Source organism: Neoarius graeffei, chromosome 17 (assembly GCF_027579695.1).
Source record: "Neoarius graeffei isolate fNeoGra1 chromosome 17, fNeoGra1.pri, whole genome shotgun sequence".
Lineage (NCBI taxonomy): Eukaryota > Metazoa > Chordata > Actinopteri > Siluriformes > Ariidae > Neoarius > Neoarius graeffei.
Genome location: NC_083585.1, coordinates 36261183 through 36287332, shown reverse-complemented (window position 1 = coordinate 36287332; position 26150 = coordinate 36261183). Strand labels below are relative to the sequence as shown.

At 41.9% G+C, this 26150-nt stretch overlaps 1 protein-coding gene across 1 annotated transcript; it reads left to right on the top strand.

Annotated features, from left to right (window-relative positions):
* The first annotated feature begins 1514 nt into the window (after positions 1 to 1514).
* On the top strand, positions 1515 to 24744 carry si:ch1073-280e3.1 (complement factor B). The gene is made up of 19 exons (XM_060898116.1): positions 1515 to 1581; positions 4223 to 4441; positions 4560 to 4796; positions 4931 to 5116; positions 8463 to 8636; positions 8966 to 9064; positions 17851 to 17984; positions 18155 to 18293; positions 18378 to 18509; positions 18598 to 18702; positions 18877 to 19014; positions 19587 to 19711; positions 19829 to 19955; positions 21022 to 21169; positions 21650 to 21726; positions 23549 to 23640; positions 23742 to 23874; positions 24309 to 24358; positions 24512 to 24744. The coding sequence occupies exons 1-19, from the start codon at positions 1524 to 1526 to the stop codon at positions 24671 to 24673; spliced, it is 2535 nt and encodes an 844-aa protein (XP_060754099.1). The 5' UTR covers positions 1515 to 1523; the 3' UTR covers positions 24674 to 24744.
* Positions 24745 to 26150: the final 1406 nt, after the last annotated feature.

Sequence of the window (26150 nt, the reverse complement as noted above, 5' to 3'; positions counted from 1 at the left end):
CGCTGGATTACCTCCTACCCTTCCCCCCCACCCCTTCCCTCCCCCTTACCCCCTACCCCTGATTCCCCCCCTCAAGTCCCGTGTTTAAAGTGTACTTGTGTTGTTGTGTGCTTATGCAAAGGTTTTTTAAATGTTCCCACACTGTACTCCTGACAGGAGCATAGTGTGGGGGTATTCTTTTTTTTTCCTCATCTCTCCTCATGTTGTGTTTCCTTTTTATCTTCATCCCTGTCTTCCTGTCCTGTCTACCCTATGTCAATTGTATGTTGTATATGTACGGACAGGTTGACGGCTAATTTCGCTGGTACATGTGACTAGTGACAATAAAGGGCATCATCATATATCTCATCTCATCTCATTATCTCTAGCCGCTTTATCCTTCTATAGGGTTGCAGGCAAGCTGGAGCCTATCCCAGCTGACTACGGGCAAAAGGCGGGGTACACCCTGGACAAGTCGCCAGGTCATCACAGGGCTGACACATAGACACAGACAACCATTCACACTCACATTCACACCTACGGTCAATTTAGAGTCACCAGTTAACCTAACCTGCATGTCTTTGGACTGTGGGGGAAACCGGAGCACCCGGAGGAAATCCACGCGGACACGGGGAGAACATGCAAACTCCGCACAGAAAGGCCCTCGCCGGCCCCGGGGCTCGAACCCAGGACCTTCTTGCTGTGAGGCGACAGCGCTAACCACTACACCACCGTGCCGCCCATCATATATATATATATATATCTCATCTCATCTCATTATCTCTAGCCGCTTTATCCTTCTACAGGGTCGCAGGCAAGCTGGAGCCTATCCCAGCTGACTACGGGCGAAAGGCGGGGTACACCCTGGACAAGTCGCCAGGTCATCACAGGGCTGACACATAGACACAGACAACCATTCACACTCACATTCACACCTACGGTCAATTTAGAGTCACCAGTTAACCTAACCTGCATGTCTTTGGACTGTGGGGGAAACCGGAGCACCCGGAGGAAACCCACGCGGACACGGGGAGAACATGCAAACTCCGCACAGAAAGGCCCTCGCCGACCCCGGGGCTCGAACCCAGGACCTTCTTGCTGTGAGGCGACAGCGCTAACCACTACACCACCGTGCCGCCCCATATATATATATATATATATATATATATATAATATCTCTTGACTATTTCTGTTCTGTCCTAAACTTCATCTGAAAGAGTTTCAGCTTAATGGCATGTTTACTCCCTGGCCTATTGAACTAACATCATGATTTTTTAAAATTCTTTTTGAAAGGCTAAAAAGCACCGTATTCACAAACTGAGCAGAAGTTTTGTTTTGTGTAAAGTCAAAGTAATATTGTATCATTTTAGGTATTTCCCCTCCAAGAGTTGTTTAAATATTTATTTCTGCATTTCCCATAATACTATGTTGCTCAATCCCAGTTTTTTTTTCTTCTAGAAGTTAATGTGTAATCACTCATTAAACATACTTGTATACAAATCGCTGTCTACAGCTGACACTGAGCTTTACTGATCAGGTTCATAATGCACTTCACCACGGCCTGTCTTTTATGTTTTGCTCTTTATATTTCCTTTTGTAAAGGTAAGTGTTGCAGTTATACAATAATATCGGTGCTAGAAAGACTTGTGGAAGTCTGGAAAGCTTTTTTTTTTTGTATTGGTTATTGCAAACAGGTGTCAAATTGTCTTGCATTTTTGTTTTGCTTGGTACTCAAATCTCCTTGTTTGTAAATAGTTTAACATACTCATGGTGCTGACAAGGGGTGTGTGTAGGTGTGTTTGTGTAGATGATATTGTATGTGATTTGTATTATGTGCTCTGTTTTGCTTGTCTAGGGATAATTTTTTAAATCATTTGTTTAATATTTATGTCTGGAATGTATATGTTTCTGTCAAGCTGCCAATGCGACAATGTCTACTGTTAAAAGTACTATACAAATAAACTTGATTTGATTAGTTTGCTTAAAGTTGTTCTGTCACTGAGTGGAAGTTTGAATTGTGGCCTGCCAGGGGACTGCAGATGAAAATTAGCCTTTGGCTAACTCTAGTACAACGCATCAAATGGTAACATTTATGTTTAATATTGCACATGGTACCTTACTAAGTAAGTAAGTAAATAAATAAATAAATCATTTAAGGTAGCAGTAGGAGGGCTATGGACCAGTCATACATTTTTAAACTACATATGTAATGTACTGTTTCTCTAATTTATGATGCACTTTTACAGTTTTCATTTGACTCATCCTCTTAGATTCATCCCTGAATGGATTATATTTAAGTACAACCCCAATTCCAAAAACTTTGGGATGCTGTGTAATACATCAATAAAAACAGAATGTGAAGATTTGCAAATCATGGAAACCCTATGGAAACTTGAAAATAGTACAAAGACAACATATCAAATGTTGAAACTGAGAAATTTTATTGTTTTTTGAAAAATATACACACATTTTTAATTTGATGTCAGCAGCATGTTTCAAAAAAAGTTGGGACAGGGGCATGTTTACCACTGTGCTGCATCACCTTTACTTTTAACAACACTCTATAAATGTTTGGGAACTGAGGAGACCAATTCCTGTAGTTTTGAAAGAGAAATGTTGCCCCATTTTTGCCTGATATACAATTTCAGTTGCTCAACAGTTCAGGGTCTCCTTTGTCATATTTTGCACTTCATAATGCACCAAATGTTTTAAATGCGAGACAGGTCTGGACTGCAGGCAGGCCAGTTTAGCACCTGGACTCTTTTACTATGGAGCCATGCAGTTGTAATACGTGTAGAATACAGTTTGGTGTTGTCTTGCTGAAATAAAAAAGGCATTCCCTGAAAAAGATTTTGTCTGGATGGCAGCATATTGCTCTGATACATGTATATATCATTCAGCATTAATGATGCCTTGCCAGATGTGCAAGCTACTCATGCCATGTGCACTAATGCACCCTCATGCCATCACAGATGCTGCCTTTTGAACTGTGCACTAACAAGCCGGATGGTGCCTCTCCTCTTTAGCCTGGAGGAAGTGGTGTCTATGATTTTTAAAAAGAATTTCACATTTTTATTTATCAGACCTCGGGACAATTTTCCGCTTCGCCTCAGTCCATCATAAAAGAGCTCGGGCCCAGAGAAGGTGGCGGTGTTTCTGGATATTGTTTATATATGGTTTTAACTTGCATTTGTGGATGCAGTAATGAACTGTTTTCACAAATGATGGTTTTCTGAAGTGTTCCTGAGCCCATACAGTGATTTCCACTACAGACACATGTCTGCTTTTAATGCAGTGTCGCCTGAGGGCCTGAAGATCACAGGTATCCAATGTCAGTTTTTAGCCTTGTCTCTTGCATACAGAGATTTCTCCAGATTCTCTGAATCTTTTAATGATATTATGTACCATAGATGATGTGATCCCCAAATTCTTTGCAATTTTATATTGAGGAGCGTTATTCTTAAATTGTTGCACTTTTTGCCCATGCAGTCTTTCACAGAGCAGTGAGCCCCTCCCCATCTTTACTTCTGAGAGACTCCGCCTCTCTGGGATGCTCTTTTTATACCCAATTATGTTACTGACCTGTTGCCATTTTTTTTAGCATTACACAACTTTTCCAGTCTTTTGTTGCTCCTGTCCCAACTTTTTTTGAAACGTGCTGCTGGCACTAAATTCACAGTGAACATTTATTTTTCCAAAAACAAACATTTGATATGTTGTTTTTGTACAATTTTCAATTAAATATAGGGTTTCCATGATTTGCAAATCATCACATTCTGTTTTTATTTACATTTTACACATCATCACAAGTCTTTTGGAAACAGTGTTGTAATGTCCTGTTTTGTTAAACAGTAGGTGCAAAATTGTTTTATGTCTTTTATAATTTTAGGTAATTTATTAAAACATTGATTATACACTCACTATCCTCTTTATTAGGAACACTTGCATACCTGTACATTCACACAGTTATCTAATTAGCCAATCATGTGGCAGTAACACAATGCAGAAAATCATGCAAAATACATAAAATAAAAACAATTTAAAAAGGTGGCATTTTCAAATAAAGCCTGAAACATTTATTCATTAGTCTGCAACCATCAACCACTGCAAAATGTATAATTGTTTTGTTTCCAAAAAATCCATAATCCAGATGTCCATAATATCATCGGGGATGTAAGTCAACACAAAAATAATAAGCAAGCAGTAAGTATGATCAAATATCTTAATATCTGATTACTTTCAGTTCATGCAGAAGACGACTATTACTATGACGATGACACTCAAAAGTGTGCTTTGAATGAATCCATTATTGGAGGTACAGTAAAATATTCCAATGATGGTGCTGTGGGGAGTGAGGCAACCTACTACTGTGAAGATGGATTTAAACCCTACCCAATCCTCAAAAAAATCTGCAGCTCTAAAGGAAAATGGGAGCCAGAAATATCCAGGGTGATATGTGAAGGTCAGATGGCTACAGATGGCACAAAAATTATTGTAATACTTTTGTTTACATTTACAAGGCTTTTTTTTTAAAGTTTTCTTTAAAAAGCCTTCTTACATGCAATGATGGCCTATTTTAGAAAAATTTGATTATGATGATATTGAGGAGCCTCAAACGAACTGCTCTGTGGGAGAGATTATAAACGGAGGCAGTGTTTCCTACTCCAATGATGGCTTGGAAGGCAGTGTGCTGACATACCATTGTAAATTTGGATACTACCCCTATCCAGTCAGCAATAGAATTTGTAACTCCAGAGGAGAGTGGTCAATCATGATACTACCTAATGGCAAGACAGTGTCTACTGCCACATGCAAAGGTATGCCATTGAATATGTCTTATAGATGAAGACCATAGATTCTGAAAATCCAAATAAGAATTATGATTAGATTTGATACATTCCCTTTGGGTAACTGTTTTAATCTTTTTTTTTTTTTTTTTTTACCTTTTTAGACATTCTTTGCCCAGCACAGCTTCAGTTGGATAATGGCCAGTTTTGGCCCAAGAAACAGTGGTTTAAGATTGGAGAGGAGCAGGAGTTCTCATGCAGGGAGGGTTTGACCTTGTCAGGTTCAGCCAAACGGAACTGCACTAAATGGGGCCACTGGACTGGTACTCTTCCAGTGTGCAATGACCAAAGTAAGCATCCACTAGCTCTTTGATTTATAAGGAATACAAGATTTAAAAAAAAAAATTCAAGAAAAAAAAATCAATCAAGCAACATAATGTACTGTGGTGTTTATAGAAACATAGTTAAACCATACGTGTATATCATGATTCATACAGGTTTAATGTATTAGCATGTAACAGCCATGCATGCAAGTCATTTTCTCAATAATTGTGAGTTTAGAGACTTTGAAACTTTGATTGTACCAATCCTTCACATTGTCGTGCATATGCACAATACATTAAAATTGGATCAGGACACTTCGTCCAATGACCATTCCATCCAATGCCATTTCGTCCAATAGTTGAGACATTTCATCCAAAGCCATTTTCATACGCACTACAGTATCAAAGCCTTTTTCATACGCACTATCAATTATTTTATATGTGGTGACAATATGTGCGACAAGATCGAGATATAAACAAAACATAAAATTTTGGAAATAAAACATTTTGCACACTGATGGCTCTTGATCATGTGCAGCTGAGCCTCATTAACAACGCGCGTGTGAGAGTCCGCTTGGCACGCGCACAGTCCAAAGCATGCCCGAGAGTCCTTCAGGTGCACGCCAAAGCGTGCAGGACTGACACCAACATAATAGTTGGAGCCCCAAAAAAGGATATCTGGCAAGTGTGAGTATAGATTTTCTATGCAATTTGGTCGAATAAAAATGATCTCTCCCCACAAGCGGCCCCAGCCGAACACGCCCAAAGTTGACACTCGCCGATTCCCATCATTTCCGGTTTCGTTTTCATTTTGCAATGGCGGGCCTCAACATGCGTGAGGAAGGAGTTTTTGTCTAATATCTCTTGGATTTTACATGGATACTAGGTAGAAACCAATCATTTTGACCACAGTTGCCGAGAAACGCGAGCTCCAACAAGCTGGATTATCAAGTTTCTGCCCCGCTAGAGCTCCCCTGTCAATTGTATGTGGTGTTGTTGTGAAGTGACATTTTCTAAGAACAACTTCTCAGCTACAATGTACTAGGCCACACTAGCTCACAGAATGTGAGCTATTTCCATGGCCAGGCAACCATACACAAGCCTATGTTCATTATGCACAATGCTAAGGGTTGATGGATGATGTACAGTTCACTGTCATTGGACTCTGAAAGAATAGAAACACATGAATCAATTCTGGCAGCTTGACAGACAAATCTGGGTTTGGTGGATACATATGCATCATGACAGATCGAAGAGGAATAGTGGTCTTGGGTCTGGTTTTCATGGGTTGAACTGGATCCCTTAACTCCACTGAAGATAAATCTTAAAGGGGCGGGTTCACCTTTTCCAGAAGCCAAGTAGGGAGTTGCCATTTTCACATCCATGGATATTCCACTGTTTGAATAACAATCTGCAATAATCTGGTGACATCCTAAGCCATAGATCATAAATTTTAACATGAAATTTAAGATATTTGTCAAAGTAGTTATATTTTAAATTATTTTGACCAATACATTATGTTTTTCTATGGTTATTCAGTTGTAATGGACCAGAACTGGCCTCGGCTGTCTTATGCGTGGCCAAGAAGGAAAGGAAAAATCAGGCATATTCTACTCAAAACTTCCACATATGACACATAGATGAAGAAAAAGTTTGAGATGGATTTTGAAGGGATCATTTACAGTGAATTTGCAGAGGTTTTGCTGCACAGAAAGCTAGCAGAGTAGCGGTCACTGATTTCAAAACAAAAACAACGAACTGCGTTCTGGGGGTCGGCTCCTTTAATGCGTACAATGACATACATTTGATTTGTGTGCTTCTAATTTTGTAACAATAGTTTGGGGAAGGGGGCAGCACGGTGGTGTAGTGGTTAGCGCTGTCGCCTCACAGCAAGAAGGTCCGTGTTCGAGCCCCGTGGCCGGCGAGGGTCCTTCTGTGCGGAGTTTGCATGTTCTCTCCGTGTCCGCGTGGGTTTCCTCCGGGTGCTCCGGTTTCCCCCACAGTCCAAAGACATGCAGGTTAGGTTAACTGGTGACTCTAAATTGACCGTAGGTGTGAATGTGAGTGTGAATGGTTGTCTGTGTCTATGTGTCAGCCCTGTGATGACCTGGCGACTTGTCCAGGGTGTACCCCGCCTTTCGCCCGTAGTCAGCTGGGATAGGCTCCAGCTTGCCTGCGAACCTGTAGAATAGGATAAAGCGGCTAGAGATAATGAGATGAGATGAGTTTGGGGAAGGCCTTTTCCTTTTTCAGCTTTGGTGTGGAAGAATTTGACTAGCCTGCACAGAGCACTTCAACCTGATCCAACACCTGTGGGATGAACTGCAACATGGACTTTGAGCCAGGCCTTACACTGCAAGAATGTATAGACACTTAATCAGGCATAATAATAAAAACTTGCATTTAGTAATGACGTGTTCCCATTTTGAAATAGTGTGAATCTCATATTTATGACAGCATTGTTTACATTCATCAGTACAGTGAGACAGTGGTCTGTCCTTCAGGTTTCAAGTATTCATATTTTCCTGTAACATTTATATAAACAATTTATTTTTGACAAAGCATACAGTTTGAAACCTTTCTCCAGCTTGCTCAATTTCTTTTTTTCATCTGATGAATGTCATTGATGTTCAGCTCTTGTAGACATTGACTGACTGAATGGTAACACAGGAGTAGTATTAAGAACAATAGGGAATTATTTGTGCAATAAGTGCACTGTGTATTTCTTTTATAATAATTTGGTAATAAGAAATATTAAATAAATTCTACAATGTTCAAGATTTTTTTTAAATTATTTTTACCAGAGGCCAAAAAATACAGAGAAGGGGCTAATACCCCTCCCCTTTCTCAACTCCCTGCTCACCAGCAGCTAAACACAAAGTCACGATACTCTATAAACAGAAACCCAACAGTGTCTTGGCTAGTCTTATAACAGATTTGCGGCAATAAAACAACTAATTTGATTATACTGATTGAAAATGTCTGATAAGCGGAGTTTCATTCCACCAGTGTGCTACAAGAAAGGGTTAAGTGATTTATTTTTTTTAACAGTCTATTGCCCAACCTCACTATACATCTTATGACTTAATAGAAGACAATCTCTGCACACATGTTCCAAAATCCAGTGGGAAGTCTTCCCAGAATAAACAGAGGCTCTTATAGTAGCAAAGAAGAGCAGCTCCATTTTAATGCCCATGGTTTTTCAATGAGATCTTCAGTAAGCACATATGAATCTGATATTCATATGTACACATACTTTTTTGTTCCTGTAGTGTATGTGTGGGAACTGTGAACTGATTTTGTTTGTGATGTGACACTATGATCTGATGCCTAAGGTAGTATGAGAATGTACTGAGCACCTTTTATTTTCCAGCTGATGGCTGCAAAGATCCAGGGATTCCGCCTGGAGCGATACGCTCTGGAAATCGCTTTCAGATTGGTGACCAAGTGAAATACCGCTGCCAGTCAGGCACAGACTTACTGGGGCCTGAAGTAAGAGTGTGTCTGGATTCAAAAGAATGGAGTGGGCCTGAACCACGTTGCAAGGGTACACAAATTCAACTCATATTTTTCTCTCATATTTCACAATATTTGAAATTATGGTAAGAACTTTGGCTTCCCGAAATAGTGTTCTAAACAACTAAGGTAATCATAAATATATTAATAATGACAATAAAAGATGAGGCATGCAATATTTTTTATGAAATGAATTTTTAAAAATCTAGATTATTTTTTAAACCAGTATAATCTTTTCTAGACTAATTGCAAGATGGTGTTTGGAAACTTGATTTGTAACCTGTTTAGCATAATTCAATTCAGGATGTTCAGTAGTTGTAAGTACGGGTACTGAAAGATTAATGAACTATGTCTCTCCAGCCCCCTATGTATTTGATTTACCAGAAAATGTGGCTCAAGCCATGGATGGTTCTCTATCTGCTGTAATAGATGTTTCATCCCCTGAGTTCAAAAAGAAAGGTAAGAACAGTGCACAAAGTTATTCCATTACATTGCAGGTGATGGAAACACTGTAACAGTAAAATATTTCTTAAGACAACAGTGAGTCAGATAAATACTGATCCTTGAATTTGTGCTACAAATGTGTTTAGGAAATTCAAACATTATGCTAGGATTTAATCAAATTAAATTAAAATAATCTCTTAAAAACAATAATTGAAACGTACCAGTGGAATTATATACATCTTTGTAGAAATTTGTAGGTTACTAGTTAGCTAGTTGCTGAAAAAGAATGACTATTAAGAGTTTGTTTATGTTCAACTAGTCGGACAAAATAGTGAACCACCGCAATGAAACGTCCAAACAGTGCTGACAAAGAACGAACTAGTGGAGGAAACAGACCTCTGATAAAAAGGACATAGAATCAATTCTTTCCAAATGGCTTTCCATAGCAGCAGCTGCAGTAGTAGTACTGGTAATAGTAGTAGTAGTAGTAATCACAGTACTAGTAGTAGTAGTAATACCAGTAGTAGTAATAGTAGTAGTGGCAGTAGTAGTAGTCGTAGTAGTCTTACTAGTAGTAATAGTAGTGGTGGTAGTACTACTACTAGTAGTAGTAGTAATAGCAGTACTAGTAGTGGTGGTGGTGGTGGTAGTAGTAGTGGTAGTAGTAGTAGTAATAGCAGTACTAGTAGTGGCTGTGGTGGTAGTAGTACTAGTGGTAGTGTCATGCTCCGCCCCGAACATCCACTCCGGAGATTTTTGCACCAAGGGTTTTTTCTTGTTCATGGTTTTTTGCTTTAGTGTTTTTTTCCTTACCTGTCTCGTGTTTTTGTCAGGTTTTTGTCTCTTGTTACCCGGACTATTTTTGCCATTTGTGTTTTTGTCCTGTTTTGCTACCTTTTTGCCACACCCTTTTTTTTTCCTGGATTAAATCACCTTATTTATTGGATTACTGTCTGTTGTGCGTTTTTCTGCTTCTGGATCCAAGCTTCACCTCCACCACCCATAACAGTACGTTCTGGCCAACGTAGATCCAGCAGAACTCACCCATCTGAGAACGGCTGTCCAGCAACAAAGGATTCTCCTTGGGACCCACCAACAAGACCTACAGCAAATTACCCAGAACCTCGCCACCCTGTCTGACTCACTCAACCTCCTCACTACGCAGATTCAGCACTTTCAAGCTGTGCCTACCCCTGCCCAGCCACCTCCTATTTCAGCTCCTGCCACCTCCTTTCTCCGCGAATCGAGATTTCCAGCGCCTCAGCCCTACGATGGAAAACCCTGTACTTGCAGATCATTTCTGTCTCAATGCTCTTTGATCTTAGAGCTGCAACCTCTGGCCTTCCCCACAGAACACTCCTGGGTAGCACATGCAATCACGATCCTCACCGGCAAGGCCAGAGAGTGGGGAACAGTGGTCTGGGATGCCGATGCACCCTTTTGTCCCAGTCTCAAGGATTTCTTCAAGGAGATGAGGCGAGCTTTCGATTGCTCTCTTTCCAGCCGGGAGGTAGCTAGAGGGCTCATGGAGCTGCGACAGGGGTCCCGGTCTACCTCAGACTACGCCATCAAGTTCCAGACGCTGGCGACATCATGCGGTTGGAACGAGAGCACCCAGATCGACGTGTTCCTGCACGGCCTGTCCGATGCCATTAAGGATGAATTGGTATCGCGGGAACTGCTGTCAAACCTCTCCAGCCTCATGGACCTCACCAACGGCATTGATGCCCGGGTCCAGCAACGGAGGAGAGAGAAGAACCACCCCAGCTTCACCTCCTCTCCACCTCCCACCGCGTCCATTGAACCCATGCAGGTAGACCAGGTTCGGGTGTCAGTGGAGGTACGACATCGCCAGCAGAGCACGGGGGCCTGCTTCTACTGCGGTCAGCTGGGACACATCTGCCTGCCCGCTAAAAGGACAAATCCACCAGTTGATTCGAGGGGCCCAGGTGGGCAACGCTCGGAACCAGTTCCCCACTAATTGTTCGTTACTCCCTGTCATCATTATCCATGACAATCAGCATCACCACCTCCAGGCCCTCATCGACTCAGGGGCGGACAGGAACTTGATCTGCTCTGCCACCACCAAGTGTCTGGGAATCTCGCTACTCGCTCTCGACGTCCCTCTCACTGTCCTGACACTCAATGGCACTGGCTTGACCACCATCACCCATCTTACCACCCCGCTCACCCTGAGGATTTCCGGTAACCACTCAGAAACCATCCAGCTTCACTTCATGAACGACCCCCACGTACCCATCATCCTAGGATTACCATGGTTAACGCAGCACAACCCCCACCTAAACTGGGCTGACAACACCATTCTAGGCTGGCGCCAGTCCTGCCTAGCTTTCTGCCTGAATTCCGCTCTGCCTCCCACCAAACCACCGCAGCCTTCAGCCAGCAAGTTCCCCGACCTCTCTCACATGCTTCCAGAATATCTGGAACTTAAAATCATCTTCAACAAGACCTGAGCATTGTCCCTCCCTCCTCACAGACCCTATGACTGTGGAATCGACCTCCTACCTGGGACAGCGCCACCCAAGGGACAACTCAGTGGTGGAACAACTGCACACAAGGCCCCGGGGCAAAACACCAATCAGGGCCTCAGGGCAAAACACCAATCAGGCCCCCCCCCACATGGTGAAATTGCAAACAAACAAATTAGAAGGTTTGCGGCATATAGGCCTACTCAGGCTATATCTAACAAAAAGCAGTTTTTAAGAACGTAGCGTTTGGACCTAGCCATGGCAAAATTGCAAACAAACAGAAGACCTGCGGCATATAATCAGGCTATATTAGAACAGAACTTGCTCAAAGTTTTTATTATTATTATTATTATTATTTAATTTTTTATAGGCCTACATAGCCTGTATTTTCCATTCATTTTTTATTATGTTCCAAATAGACACTAAACAACAACAACAAAAAATCCAGCAATCATGAATGATACACCCTCATTGTGTAAGCACGTTTTCAACTACAAAGCCGACATAGAAACCTGCGTTCGTCATTAAAAAGGCATTCGATGCGCCTTGCGCTCCGCAAGTCGTCGACTATTTGAGGGATGTTAAGCGCTCTTGCTCGCTCATTCTCAATTGATAAAATGACCAATCCACAGAGTCTCTCTTGATCCATTGTGCTCCTGAGATAATTTATCAATTTTAATTTGGAGAAAGAGCACTCTGCTGTCGCAACTGAGACGGGGAGAGTGAGAAAAAGCAAGAAGGCCGTGCACACCTCACTAAATGTAGAAGTTACTGCTGGATGATCTACTACCAGCAACCTGGCCAGGCTAAGCACAGATGTGTGTCTCACTATCTGTTCCTTGAAACAAGCCCTAAATGACACTAGTTGACCAGGAAAGCTGGAGTCAATATCCCGACTATAGTGATCACACAGTCGATGGGCCACTTCGTATAGCTCCTCGTCCTTGGCATGCTGGAGCGTATTTGGATGAATAGCCTCAAACAAATGAGCAGTCCGATTTAAACTGACAAACCTTTGTGACAGCTGCTGAATGATTACATCAAGGCATGCATAGAACACATTCACCCGAAAATAATGTTGTGCATCGGAAAGCCGACTGTCTTCGCTAAGGTGATCAAAGTGGCGCTTCACTTTTTTCAACCTGGTGGCTACAAATTGCGTTTGACTGCCCCATTTCACAGCCAGTGCCAGAGTGGAAGCCTTTGCCTCATCAAACTGCTCCCTGTACTCCTGTAGAGTTTGTACAGCATTCTGCAATAATGCAGACGCTTTGAGATCAACGGTCTTCTCCTGCAGTAACTTTGAGATGGCATTAGTGCACTCCAAAATCTTTGTCTGAAGGCTGATTAAAAATATGAACTGAAATTTAGTAATGGCCTTTTTAAGTGCATCTGCCTCATCTTGTTCATTCATTTTCTCGCTTGCAAGTGAGAGCTTTAATGACGTCTCCATATCTGTACTTTAACGCAACAAGCACATCGTAGCGGGAGGACCAGCGGGTTGGGCAGAGGCGTTTCAAGGTTATGTCCCTGCTCTCTGGGCTCAATAAGTCGCCAAGTAATGCCCATCTCTTAACACTGTTGGCAACCACGTCATAAAACTGTCTAATCTCTGGGATAGTTTTGACAGAATCATTCAGTACCAAATTCAGACAATGAGCCGCACAGTGCACGTACAAAGCAAGGGGCTCCCGCTCCGCTATTCTCGCTTGAACACCAGAATAAATTCCACTCATGTTCGCTGCGCCATCATAACCCTGTCCACGGCATCTGGAGAGATCTAAGCCATTCCCTTCAATGCAGCTAATAATTCGGCCCTCCAGTTCAGAAGCGGATGCGTTCACAGTTATCTTGAATCCAAGAAAAGCCTCAACTATCCTGATTTCACAGGGGTTTTTTTTTATTTTTTTTTAACCATGTTAAGAATGTGTCAAAAATGAGAGATATATAGGTCAACTAGTCTGTAATCATGTGAAAACTTGTAGGTTTCAAGGAATTTCCAATGAAATCACGTAAGGCACATTTATTGGGAGGGCCTGAACGTCAAAGGGTGGGGCCATGTATGGCTAGGGGGAGGGCCCAAGGCCCAGGGGCAATGGCCCTGCCTGCCCCCCTTTAGCTCCACCCCTGGGATGACTCTATTGTCTCTCTCCCGTTGAAAGGCAAGCCATGGAGAAATACATCTCTGAATCTTTGGCAGCTGGGATCATCTGCCCTTCCTCCTCCCCAGCAGGGGCGGGATTCTTCTTTGTGGAAAAGAAGGACAAGTCGCTCCGCCTCTGCATTGACGATTGGGGTCTCAACGCCATCATGGTCAAGAACCGCTACCCACTACCACTCATGACCACAGCCTTCAAACTACTCCAGGGAGCCAAAGTGTTTACCAAGTTAGATCTATGCAATGTATACCATCTCATCAGGATCAGGGAGGGGGACGAGTGGACGACGGCCTTTAACACCACCACTGGTCACTACGAGTACCTTGTGGTCCCTTTTGGCCTGACCAACATGCCCGCAGTCTTCCAGGCACTTGTTAACGACGTCTTAAGGGACTTCCTAAACATCTTCATTTTTGTGTACCTGGATGACATCCTGATCTTCTCCCACTCCCTGGAGGAACATCGGGGTCATGTCCGGTAGGTCCTTCAGCGCCTGCTAGAGAACAAACTGTTCGTCAAGGTGGAGAACAGCGAATTTCACCAGAACTCTGTCTTGTTTCTGGGATTCATCATCTCCCCGGCGAGGATCCAGATGGACCCCCTCAAGCTCAAGGCAGTCGCTGATTGGCCTACCCCATCCTCATGACGAGCTCCAGTGTTTCCTGGGGTTCGCCAATTTTTACAGGCGCTTCATCCGTGACTTCGGCACGGTGGCCAGAACTCTCACGGCGTTGACCTCGATCAGGAGCCCGTTCAAGTGGGGGGAGGAAGCAGAGAAAGCCTTCTCAATGCTCAAGCACAAGTTCACCACAGCACCCATTCTCACCATACCCGATCCGGCCAAACAGTTCATTGTGGAGATTGACGCTTCCAAGTCAGGGGTCGGAGCCATCCTCTCCCAGAGGGCCAGTGATGACAAGGTCCACCCCTGCTCCTTCTTCTCTCGCCGGCTGTCCCCTGCTGAACAAAACTACGACATCGGCAACAGAGAGCTGTTAGCTGTCAAGCTCGCCTTGGAGGAGTGGCGGCACTGGCTCGAGGGATCAGATCTCCCCTTCCTTGTCTGGACTGACCACAAGAATTTAGAATCCCTCAAGTCCGCCAAACATCTCAATTCACGGCAAGCCCGTTGGTCTCTCTTCTTCTCCCGTTTCCGTTTCACACTCTCCTACCGCCTAGGCTCCAAGAACGGCAAACCTGACGCCCTGTCCAGGATATTCTCTTCCCGCCAGGAGGAGTCTAGAATGCCCGAAACCATCCTCCCTCCACATTGTCTGGTGGGAGCCGCCCTACTCGAGGTAGAGACGTTAGTGCAGAAGGCCCTGGAACAGGACCCCGGAGAAGGTAACTCAAGCAACACACCACTTAACCATCTGTTTGTTCCCTGTTCTGTGCAAACCCAGGTGCTGCAGTGGGGTCATGGCTCCAAGTTGGCCTGTTACCCGGGAGCTGCTCGAACCCTGGCACTTATCCAACAATGCTTCTGGTGGCCATCCATCAAGGAAGACGTCCAGGAGTTTGTGGCAGCCTGCGACACATGTGCCCGGAACAAGACAGCCAATTGGCCCCCTGCCAGCTTGCTAAGACCCCTCCCGACTCCTCATTGACCCTGGTCTCACATCGCCCTGGACTTCATCACAGGACTCCCCAACTCAGGCGGCAACACATGCATCCTCACAGTTATCGACCAGTTCTCCAAGTCAGTCCATTTCATCCCTCTGCCCAAGCTTCCCACAGCTAAAGAAACCACCGAATTACTCATCCTCCATATTTTCCGCATACACGGACTCCCCACTGACATCGTCTCTGACCGGGGTCCTCAGTTCACTGCACAGTTCTGGAGGGCCTTCTGTAAACTCATTGGGGCCTCCTGTAGTCTCTCCTCAGGTTTCCATCTGCAAACCAACAGCCAGGCGGAACGGGCGAATCAAGATTTGGAAGTGGCACTGAGGTGTATGGTGTCCAGGGATGCCGGTTCTTGGAGTAAGTACTTACTGTGGGTCAAATACGCTCATAACACTCTTCCTTCATCTGCCATAGGTCTCTCACCCTTCCAGTGCTCCCTAGATTACCAACCACCACTCTTCCCAAACCAATAGGAGGAGGTCGCCGTACCCTCAGCCCAGATCTTCATACGCTGCTGCAGGAGGACGTGGGCATTGGCCCGGAGAAGACTCATTCGCTCCTCCCTAGCATCCAAGAGGCAGGCCGACAAACGCCGCTCTAAGGTGCCCACCTACCGGGTGGGGCAACGAGTCATGCTCTCCACGCGCCACCTGCCACTCAGAACTGTCTCCCACAAGCTGGTTCCCAGGTACTTAGGACCCTTCCTCATCAGTAAGGTAATCAATCCATGTTCCGTCAGACTGGCACTACCACTCACCATGCGACGCATCCACCCCATGTTCCACGTGTCACAGCTTAAACCTCTGGTCTCTACCTCTTTGTCTATGTTCTCATAGAACGCAAAGATATTGTTATTATCTACAATGTATCAATGTATCTGCAGGGATGCAAACAGCGCGCCTTTTGGCAGATGCCGCCTTTTTCACGGCCAATTTTTTTTTTTAGGGGGGGCGTTGGAGTGTCTGATTATAATTTCAAAGTAAATTCTGTATTAAAATTACTGAATAAGCAAATCCGTTACAGTCCATGAAACAGGAAGTATAAGGATGAGAAAAAAAACAGTTTAAATCGGAAAGCTGCGCACAATGTGAACTGCGCCATCAGAGCAAACTGTTCATTTAGTATTCATGTATTTTAGTGATTTTTGAGTCACTGTCCATTTAATCCGGAGGGAGAGAAACATCACAGCAACGCGACAAGCAATGCGAACTTTGTTGTGTTAGTGTTCGTGTATTTAGTCAGAGAGATAGGAAGATGAATTTACTGTACTATCTCTGGTTTAGTGTTCGTTTTCATTTAGTGTTATTCATTTGATATAATCGGATGTTATTGAGCTGTTAGCCTATTGTTACCTTAATTTTGTGACCTTTCATGATTTAAAAAAAAAAAACATCCCCCCCCCTTCTGTTTTTTTGACAAATCACACCCTGGCTGTAGTAGTAGTAATAGCAGTACTGGTGGTGGTGGTAGTAATAGTAGTAATCGCAGTAGTAGTGGTAGTAATAGTAGTAGTAGTAATAGCAGTACTAGTAGTAGTACTAGTAGTGGTGGTGGTGGTGGTAGTAGTAGTGGTAGTACCCTTACGAAAATCTACCATGGTTTACTATGGTTTTACCATGGTTTTTATGTAGTAACCATGATTCTACCATGGTATCTCATGGTTATTCTAAGTACTATGAACCAACCATAGTATTACTATGGTTCATCCATGGTAGTAACCATGGTTCTACTATGGTATCTCATGGTGATTCTAAGTACTATGAACCAACCATAGTATTACTATGGTTCATCCATGGTACTGCAGTAGCTGTGGTAGCATCATAGTTGTATGTGTAATAGGTCATAGTAACTATGAAATTAGTTTAAAAAGGGATAGTATGGTTTTTAAAAGGATGCACTAACTGTAGTATTACCATGCTTTCGTCCAACAGTCAATGCTGTAGAGAAGGATCTCGATTAACAGCCCAGATCCATTAACATTTAATTAGAACCTAAAAATTTAAGTGAACATTGAGGTAAAATGCACCATGGTTTTCATGGTTACCCAAAAAAACATGAAAACCATGAATAACTATAAACCATGGTTAGTTTTCATAGTAAAACCATGTTTAATTTTCGTAAGGGTAATAGTAGTAGTAATAGCTGTAGTAGTAGTGGTGGTAGTAGTAGCAGTAATCACAGTACTAGTAGTAGTGGTGGTGGTGGTGGTAGTAATGGTAGTAGTAGTGGTGGTGGTAGTAATCATAGTAATCACAGTACTAGTAGTAGTAGTGGTGGTGGTGGTAGTAATCGTAGGAGTAGTAGTGGTGGTGGTAGTAATAGTAGTAATCGCAGTACTAGTAGTAGTGGTGGTGGTAGTAATAGTAGTAATCGCAGTACTAGTAGTAGTGGTGGTGGTAGTAATAGTAGTAGTGGTAGGAGTAGTAGTAGTGGTGGTGGTAGTAATAGTAGTAGCTGCATTTTCAGCATGTTTATGCTTGTGTTCTGTGATGCAAATTCCTTCTTTCTTCCCATCTAACTTAACTAGGCATCAATTACGGAAGAAGCTTCAAAGTGGCAGATGGTCGACTCAATGTTTTTATCCTAATAGACACATCAGGAAGCATTCAGCAGGATGACTTTGAGAGGGCAAAGCAGGCCACTGCTAGCCTTATACGCAAGGTTTGTATTGATTTACAGTACATTATCATATTTTTAAGTCTTATTCTCTGCTGGCCATCATGACTTCATATTATTTAGCACACTAAAGCTTATCTGAGTGTCTTCAGCATGCTTATTCACATTTTGCTCTTCAAAGTTAAACTTTTCCCCCAACACTTTTTGTTTTACAGTTGAGTAGCTATGATGTTGAAATGAAGTTTGATATCATTTCTTACGCCAGTGAGCCCCAAGACATTGTAACAGTTTTGGATCCCTTTAGTGACCGTGTGGACGTGGTCTTGGAGAAACTGTTGTTGTTTAATAAAGCAGGTATGTCACTGAGGTATTTAGACTATATCATTTTTAGAAGCAGCAATTTGACAGTGTTTTATCATCATTATTCTTTTTGCACAGATCATGGGAAAAAGACTGGTACCAATCTCTATAAAGCCCTCACATCTGTGCATGAAAGACTTGCCTTCCTCAAGTCAAAAAAAAATAGCCACTTCAATGAGACTCAGAATGTCATTCTCATTGAGACCGATGGTAATCAAGATTTAATAGATCACAAACCTCTAAACATTTCATATTATTATTATTATTATTGTTGTTGTTGTTATTACTACCCCTCTAGGCTACTCCAACATGGGAGGTAACCCAAAACATGTTCTGGATTTCATCCGTGAACTTTTGGGCTACAAAAGCAGCTCTACGGATAATTCACATGAGGAGCTTCTCGGTTTGCATGATTGACAACTTATGCTTGTACCACTGCTTTAATTTGATCATATAGACTTTGTTCATTAAGAATAAACAAAATAATCTATTTCACTTCTCTTTTATAGTTTTTTTAAACATTAAACACAGTTTATCAGGTTGATGTCAGCATGCAGATATGTACGTCTCTTCCTAGACATCTATGTGTTTGGCATTGGGACAAATGTTAAGACAAGTGAGCTGAAAAATCTGGCTTCCAGTAAAATTAGAGAGAGGCATCTGTTTATCCTAAGCAGTTATGACGATCTTGGGGAGGTGTTCAATAGGATGATCAGTGAGTAGCCATTGTGCATGTTGTGCACCTATATTGTGTGTAGCTATATTGTGTACAAATGTAATAGCTTTTAAATATATTTAAAACAAACCCCAGAAAGGCGGCATGGTGGTGTAGTGGTTAGTGCTGTCGCCTCACAGCAAGAAGGTCCGGGTTCGAGCCCCGTGGCCGACGAGGGCCTTTCTGTGCGGAGTTTGCATGTTCTCCCCGTGTCCGTGTGGGTTTCCTCCAGGTGCTCCGGTTTCCCCCACAGTCCAAAGACATGCAGGTTAGGTTAACTGGTGACTCTAAATTGACCGTAGGTGTGAATGTGAGTGTGATTGGTTGTCTGTGTCTATGTGTCAGCCCTGTGATGACCTGGTGACTTGTCCAGGGTGTACCCCACCTTTTGCCCGTAGTCAGCTGGGATAGGCTCCAGCTTGCCTGCGACCCTGTAGAACAGGATAAAGCGCCTAGAGATAATGAGATGAGATGAGACCCCAGAAAAAAAATCTGTGCCTAATATGGAATATTTTAGTTTCCGAAGAGCCTTTTATATATATTTATAGTATTTCCTCTTGCCTCTTTCCTAGATGATTCAGCTGTAACCAAATGTGGAGTAGCTCATGAGCTAGTTTCTCCAAGAATTGATGCCGATGATGATATTGAGATATCTCAGATTGCTTATACCAAGCCTTGGCATGTTTCCGTTAGCTGGGTAAGTGAATATACCTGGTCAGATTAAACTGTTGGCTCAGAAAATTACAGAACACCAGTTATTGTTTTGGATCATTCTGACATGATCCTTGCCCTTATTATTGTCTTGTTCAAATAGCAAGCAAAGCCATGCCAGGGCTCCATTTTGACTGAGAACTGGGTGATCACAGCTGCACACTGTCTGATGAAACTAAATGCTGGTTTGATAGAATGGGCCAACGCCAAGGATGTGCACATTAAGCATGGTCTGAATTCTTTATATTGTTTTACAGTCTAATGGAATCAGTTAATTATTTCATTGTTGGAGATAAAGGTCACCTAGTATAAAATTCTTCATAGGAGAAAAAAAAACATACAAAAGCTTCTTCTTGGGCCACACTTATACATCCATCTCCTATTACAGAGATTGTTGCAAATAAGTTGCATGCAAACTTCCTTTCTCTGAGACTGTTGTGCCTATTACGGAAAAATATATACTTTGCTGTATTACATTATTTGTTCTGAGGATCTGATGTGATTTGGTCAGATTAGAAAAGTTTCTTCCCTTTTGAGTGCTGCTTTGCATTGTATGATTGCACAAAGTGATCAGGTTGTAATCAAGTAATAATTATTTCAGAGATCAATCACCCCACTTTTTTGGGGGGTGGGGGGGAGCTCCAAACTTGTCACAGGGGCACTGGCCTCCCTGGACCCTTCCCAGAAGCACTTATGTTGCCAGGACAGTTTCCTTCAGAATTAGTGGAATTAGCAAAGTTATCGACTTGTGACCATGACCCCTTGTGTAGCCAATAAACAGGTTCTTATTACAACACACTCATCTTTTCCTGTTGAGGGATTTAAGAAGTCAGATCAAGAAGCTATGTATACTCTATCTTTTTTTCCCCTAATGTTGTTACTGTTAAGTAGCAACATTTACATTATTATGCATTCAAGTAATACGCAGATTATGACAAATTTATGGACCTTCTGCAACGTGCAAAATTTGGGCGTAAATTGTTACCAGCCTTTAAAAGACTTCTGACTTTCTCAGGTTTTCTCCTATTAGTTATGATCTACTCCAGTTCTCAGTTCAGTCCTTCATAATCCATAACCAGTTCATGATTTTATTCTGCTCCAGCTTCAAACACACACAAGCCAAGCCTTAATGGTTGTAGGATATTGACTGACTGGTTCAGGAGTATAAGGAGCATGAGCACAAGAAACTTGGGCTGGATGATTGGTTCTTAGGATTGGATTGAGAATCTCTGGTACATATTGATGTTAAACTACAAGGGCCTAAAAACATTGAGCAGCTACTTTTCTTGTTTTTAGATGATGGAAAGGTGGATGCCTCATTGTTAATCCCTCATCCAGATTTTGACATCACGAAACTCAAGGACAAGAGCGTCAATGAGTTTTATGACTATGATGTTGCACTTATTAAAGTGAAAAGCAGCATTAAGCTGTCCTCTAAGGCAAGGTAAGACTGAAAACCAATGAAATAAATATTGTATATTGATGGAAAAAGAAAGGTAACATTTTGTTAGACTGAAATTACCAAAATAAATACCAATAATCTCATACAGCAAATAGAAAAAGGGGTTCTGTCACTGTAAAGAAACTAGATTGTAATTGTCATTTTCCCTGATATTCTGCTGGAACCTCCTCTGTAATCAGTAATTAGCCCTTGAACATGCACACATGGCTGAAGAATGACAATGACCCTCCTCTCCTATCTCCTAAGTGTCTTGTGACATTTAAAGGAATATCAGGGAGACCTTTTCTTTTCAGTGAATTAAGGCTTAAACCTTAAATTAAAGCTGTTTAAAGGTTAAAACTATTAAACTATTTAAAACTATTATGAAAAAATGCATGTTAAAAATATTTGTGCTTTTTACATTCAGTTGAAAAAGTAACACAGTTTTTTTCATATTGTCAATATTCATATTGTCTTTAACAGGCCTATTTGTTTGCCTTGTACAAAAGCTTCAAATCGAGCTCTGAAGATGAGTCCTAACTCTACATGCAATAAACACAGTAAGAAATAATAATAATAATAATAATAATAATAATAATAATAATAATAATGATGATGAACAAGTCAAATGGTATATAGTCAACTCCAAAATTATTGAAACCCTTCATAAAACACTTAAAATGAATATGAGCAGTTTTTGTATTAAAACTACACAGACTATTTATTTATTTAAGCACCCTTTTGACATAATATCACAATGGTGTAGTGATTAGCACAGTCACTTCACAACAAGAAGGTTCTGAGTTCAAGCCCAGCAGCTGACAGGGGCCTTTCTGTGTGGAGTTTGCATGTTCTCCCCATGTCTGCGTGGGTTTCCTCCGGGTGCTCCGGTTTCCTCCACAGTCCAAAGACATGCAGTTGGGTTAACTGGCTACTCTAAGGTGGGGTTTACATTAGACCGTATCAGCGGATCATCAGATTAATGTTTTTAAAACGATTAGCGTGCACACAGCAACACCAATACACGATTAGCATGCACACAGCAACACCAATACACGGATACGCTCGGCTCCGCAGGCATCCTGCGCTCCAAATCACTCCGCCCTGAACAGCGAGTGCCCTCTGGAGGGTGCGCACTCCGGCCCTGCGCAGCTCACAGAGCACGCGAGTATAGCGCACGAGCAGTGATTCGGGACTGAGCCGCTGTGTGTGTGATCCCAGCGCATATCACTTACCACTTGCAAGTGGAAGGATGGCAAGCCTAAAGACAATCATAACTACACAATGGGCAGTATTTGCATGAGTATTTGCAGTATTTTCATACTTTTATACTCTTTAATGAAAGGTGATACAAGGCAGAAGTCCGCGCCGTTTTTCAGCAGTCGTGTCACATGACCAACACCAGCGAATCAGGAAGGTGGATGTCACAGTGACGTTGTCCGATGACGACACCAGCTAGAGCTCAGCACAGCGTATCCGCGTATTCTCAATGTTTACACAGCACCGGACCAGACACGATCTGGATTGAATACGTGGACCCTGGCGGATTCCCGTTTCCAGGCGGTTTAATGTAAACGGACAGTGCATCCGCGAAGAAAACGAGACAGATACGGTCTAATGTAAACTTGGCCTAAATTGCCCGTAGGTGTGAATGGTCGTATGTCTGGGGAAGCTGTGACAGGCCTAGCAAGCCAGCAGTGGATGAAGTGTGCTCACAATAGATGCAGACAACCTCGTAAGAGGCTGGGAACTGACAGGCCTACAGGGTGTTGGTTGATAGACAGACAGACAGATCGATCTAGTAATCTTGGACAGCTTGAAGATTGAAGAATTTGTTTATATTCTTCTAGATTTACACGTGGATGCACTTTTCAATTCAGACCACGGGTTTTCAATAGAGCCAGCTGTTTGTCTTCTCATAACCATTTCTGTGTAGACCTGATTGCATGTCTTTTTGAAAGATCAATATATGACCTAAAATGGCAATAATGTTAAAATGTCCTGGGTGCTAGTAGAATAATTCCAACAGTCTTTAGAAGAGTCTGAACCATGAGCCAAAAAACAGCCCCAAAGAATCAAATATCCACCAGCATTTCTCTCAGGGCTTATTTACATTAAATATTCTTTTGGGTGCCAGCCATTTCCAACATGTTTAATAGAACTTTAGAATAAAAGAGGGGACAAGTAGTTAATTCAGTAGTTTTAGTGAAAATTTTAATGCAAATTGTACACCAATGTGTATGTGTAATTGTACATCAGTTTTTAATTTGTTTTATCCCATAGTTTTGAAAGTTACCAATAATTCTGGAGTTGACTGTATAAACTGTAATATATTCTGTATCATATGTAACTGCATGGCTTCTGGCCTTTGCGCTTGAACAGAAAGTGCCCTGCTTGATCTGCAGCAGACTCAAGCCTACTTTATCAGTCAGGGGAAAACCCGAAAGCCGACTCACATCCAGACTGGAGAAAAGGTGATTTTTTTGCAATAAACTGCCAGCTATCCAGAAATCATCCAAATGTGAAATTCAGAAGGACTCTGTTACTATTTAATTGCAGCCATTTATGTTCACAGAGAGGTGAATGCATTGAGAAATACAAACCATTCTTGGGTTCGAACAGCCTGGTGTCTCTGACTGATGTGATCACAGACAGGTTCCTGTGTACTGGAGGATCACAGAAATACAAGGATTATATTACTTGCAAAGGTTTTATATACTGTATACATACACACACACACCCAAAAGAAAGCGTACCAGTCAAAAGTTTGGACATATTTTCTAATTCAGTGGTTCCTCTTTTCTTAGTTGAGCAGTGCTTGACATAATATGGATTAATACAGTTGTGGAATAGGGCTATTTACTGTATTTTTATTATTTGCTATTTACTGCTTAATGGTCTCAAACACATTTTTAACACCTTTTTGTTTACCACATAATTCCATATATGTTCCATATGCAGTTTCATAGTTTTGATGTCTTCAGTATTGTTCTACAATGTAGAAAATAGTCAAAATACAGAAAAACTTATGAGTAGGGGTGTCCAAACTTTTGACTAGTACTGCTATATGTACTGAGAGAAAGAGAGAGAGAGCTAATAGCTATTTGCACAAACGTTAATGATTTATTGTAATCCTGTGCAGGAGACTCTGGAGGTTCCCTCTTCCTTCGTAAGGGGATGCGTTATTTCCAGGTCGGTGATTTGACATTGAGCGTTGCAGTTTTTAAATCATAATAGTAATAAAAGACATGATTTTCCAGTGATCTTTCCAGCCTATCAAGTATTTCTGATGCTACTGTATGATTAAATAGCTTCAGTTTTCATCACTCTGTCCTTTGGTCCTAGGTGGGAGTCGTAAGTTGGGGCACTACCGTAGTGTGCGATTCAACTACTGCAACTGTTTCTGAGCCTCCTGTGGATGCCCGTGATTTCCACATCAGTGTGTTCTCCATTATTCCTTGGCTTAAAAAGCACCTAGATGAAGAACTGAAGTTCTTGTCATTGTAAAATTGAATTAAGCAGGAAAGCTGGACAAAGCTTTAAAATAACCTGTTTTGGTATCATAAGGTATAATTTGCATGTGTATTATTTTGTAATCTTGCTTAACTACTAATAAACTACTCGCTCAGTCTCACCTATTAACATATAATTGTGTTGTTCCTTGATTTCTATTCTATAATTATTTGTGGTTCTTAAACCTTTCAATATAACAATTTCTAATGTAGGAATAAGTGACTATTTTAGTGTGCATTTAGAGTTGGTGTATTCTATTCTGCCTTGTTTTTAAATGTTGGTACATGGTCATGACTCAAGCTCATGGGATAGCCTTCCTAGCAAGACTTGTCTCCAGACACTTACCGTAAATGTTCATGAGAGATGTGCCCATGGTTGTATGAACCCCGAAAAACTAAGAGTGTAGCCTGGTCATTGGTCATTTTTTCTTGATTGAAAAATGTGACTGTGCATTGTGAAAATCAGAATTATTTCAATTATGCATCTAATGCAGTTGAATTGTTTGTACATCAGAGTCCCCAATCTGTGCATTCCATGGAGTTAAAATCTATAGAGCACGTGCGAGTCATGTAACCGGATTCTTTTTCATGAAGAGCCCCCAAGGTCTGCATTTGTGAAGCCCGATGGCTCTGGATTCCAACAACCATGTGAACAGTTAAAGAGTTCTTGAGTAGCTTTCAAACACCAAAGGCTGCAGAAATCAGACGTTTTAGCAAAGTTTGGCTCTCTATTTGTGCCACAGAGCTCATGATGGTTCATTCATTCATTCATTTTCTCCTGGTCAGACACTTTGCTTCTTCAATTACAACCCCGATTCCAAAAAAGTTGGGACAAAGTACAAATTGTAAATAAAAACGGAATGCAATAATTTACAAATCTCAAAAACTGATATTGTATTCACAATAGAACATAGACAACTTATCAAATGTCGAAAGTGAGACATTTTGAAATTTCATGCCAAATATTGGCTCATTTGAAATTTCATGACAGCAACACATCTCAAAAAAGTTGGGACAGGGGCAATAAGAGGCTGGAAAAGTTAAAGGTACAAAAAAGGAACAGCTGGAGGACCAAATTGCAACTCATTAGGTCAATTGGCAATAGGTCATTAACATGACTGGGTATAAAAAGAGCGTCTTGGAGTGGCAGCGGCTCTCAGAAGTAAAGATGGGAAGAGGATCACCAATCCCTCTAATTCTGCCCTGACAAATAGTGGAGCAATATCAGAAAGGAGTTCAACAGTGTAAAATTGCAAAGAGTTTGAACATATCATCATCTACAGTGCATAATATCATCAAAAGATTCAGAGAATCTGGAAGAATCTCTGTGCGTAAGGGTCAAGGCCGGAAAACCATACTGGGTGCCTGTGATCTTCGGGCCCTTAGACGGCACTGCATCACATACAGGCATGCTTCTGTATTGGAAATCTCAAAATGGGCTCAGGAATATTTCCAGAGAACATTATCTGTGA

What these genes read in the sequence shown, in the direction of transcription:
- si:ch1073-280e3.1 (XM_060898116.1), top strand. Translation starts at nt 1,524, where the DNA reads ATGCACTTCACCACGGCCTGTCTTTTATGTTTTGCTCTTTATATTTCC. An exon ending in CATTCTCATTGAGACCGATG is followed by an intron (nt 18,510 to 18,597) that starts GTAATCAAGATT and finishes CTACCCCTCTAG; the next exon opens with GCTACTCCAACATGGGAGGT. An exon ending in TTCACATGAGGAGCTTCTCG is followed by an intron (nt 18,703 to 18,876) that starts GTTTGCATGATT and finishes GTCTCTTCCTAG; the next exon opens with ACATCTATGTGTTTGGCATT.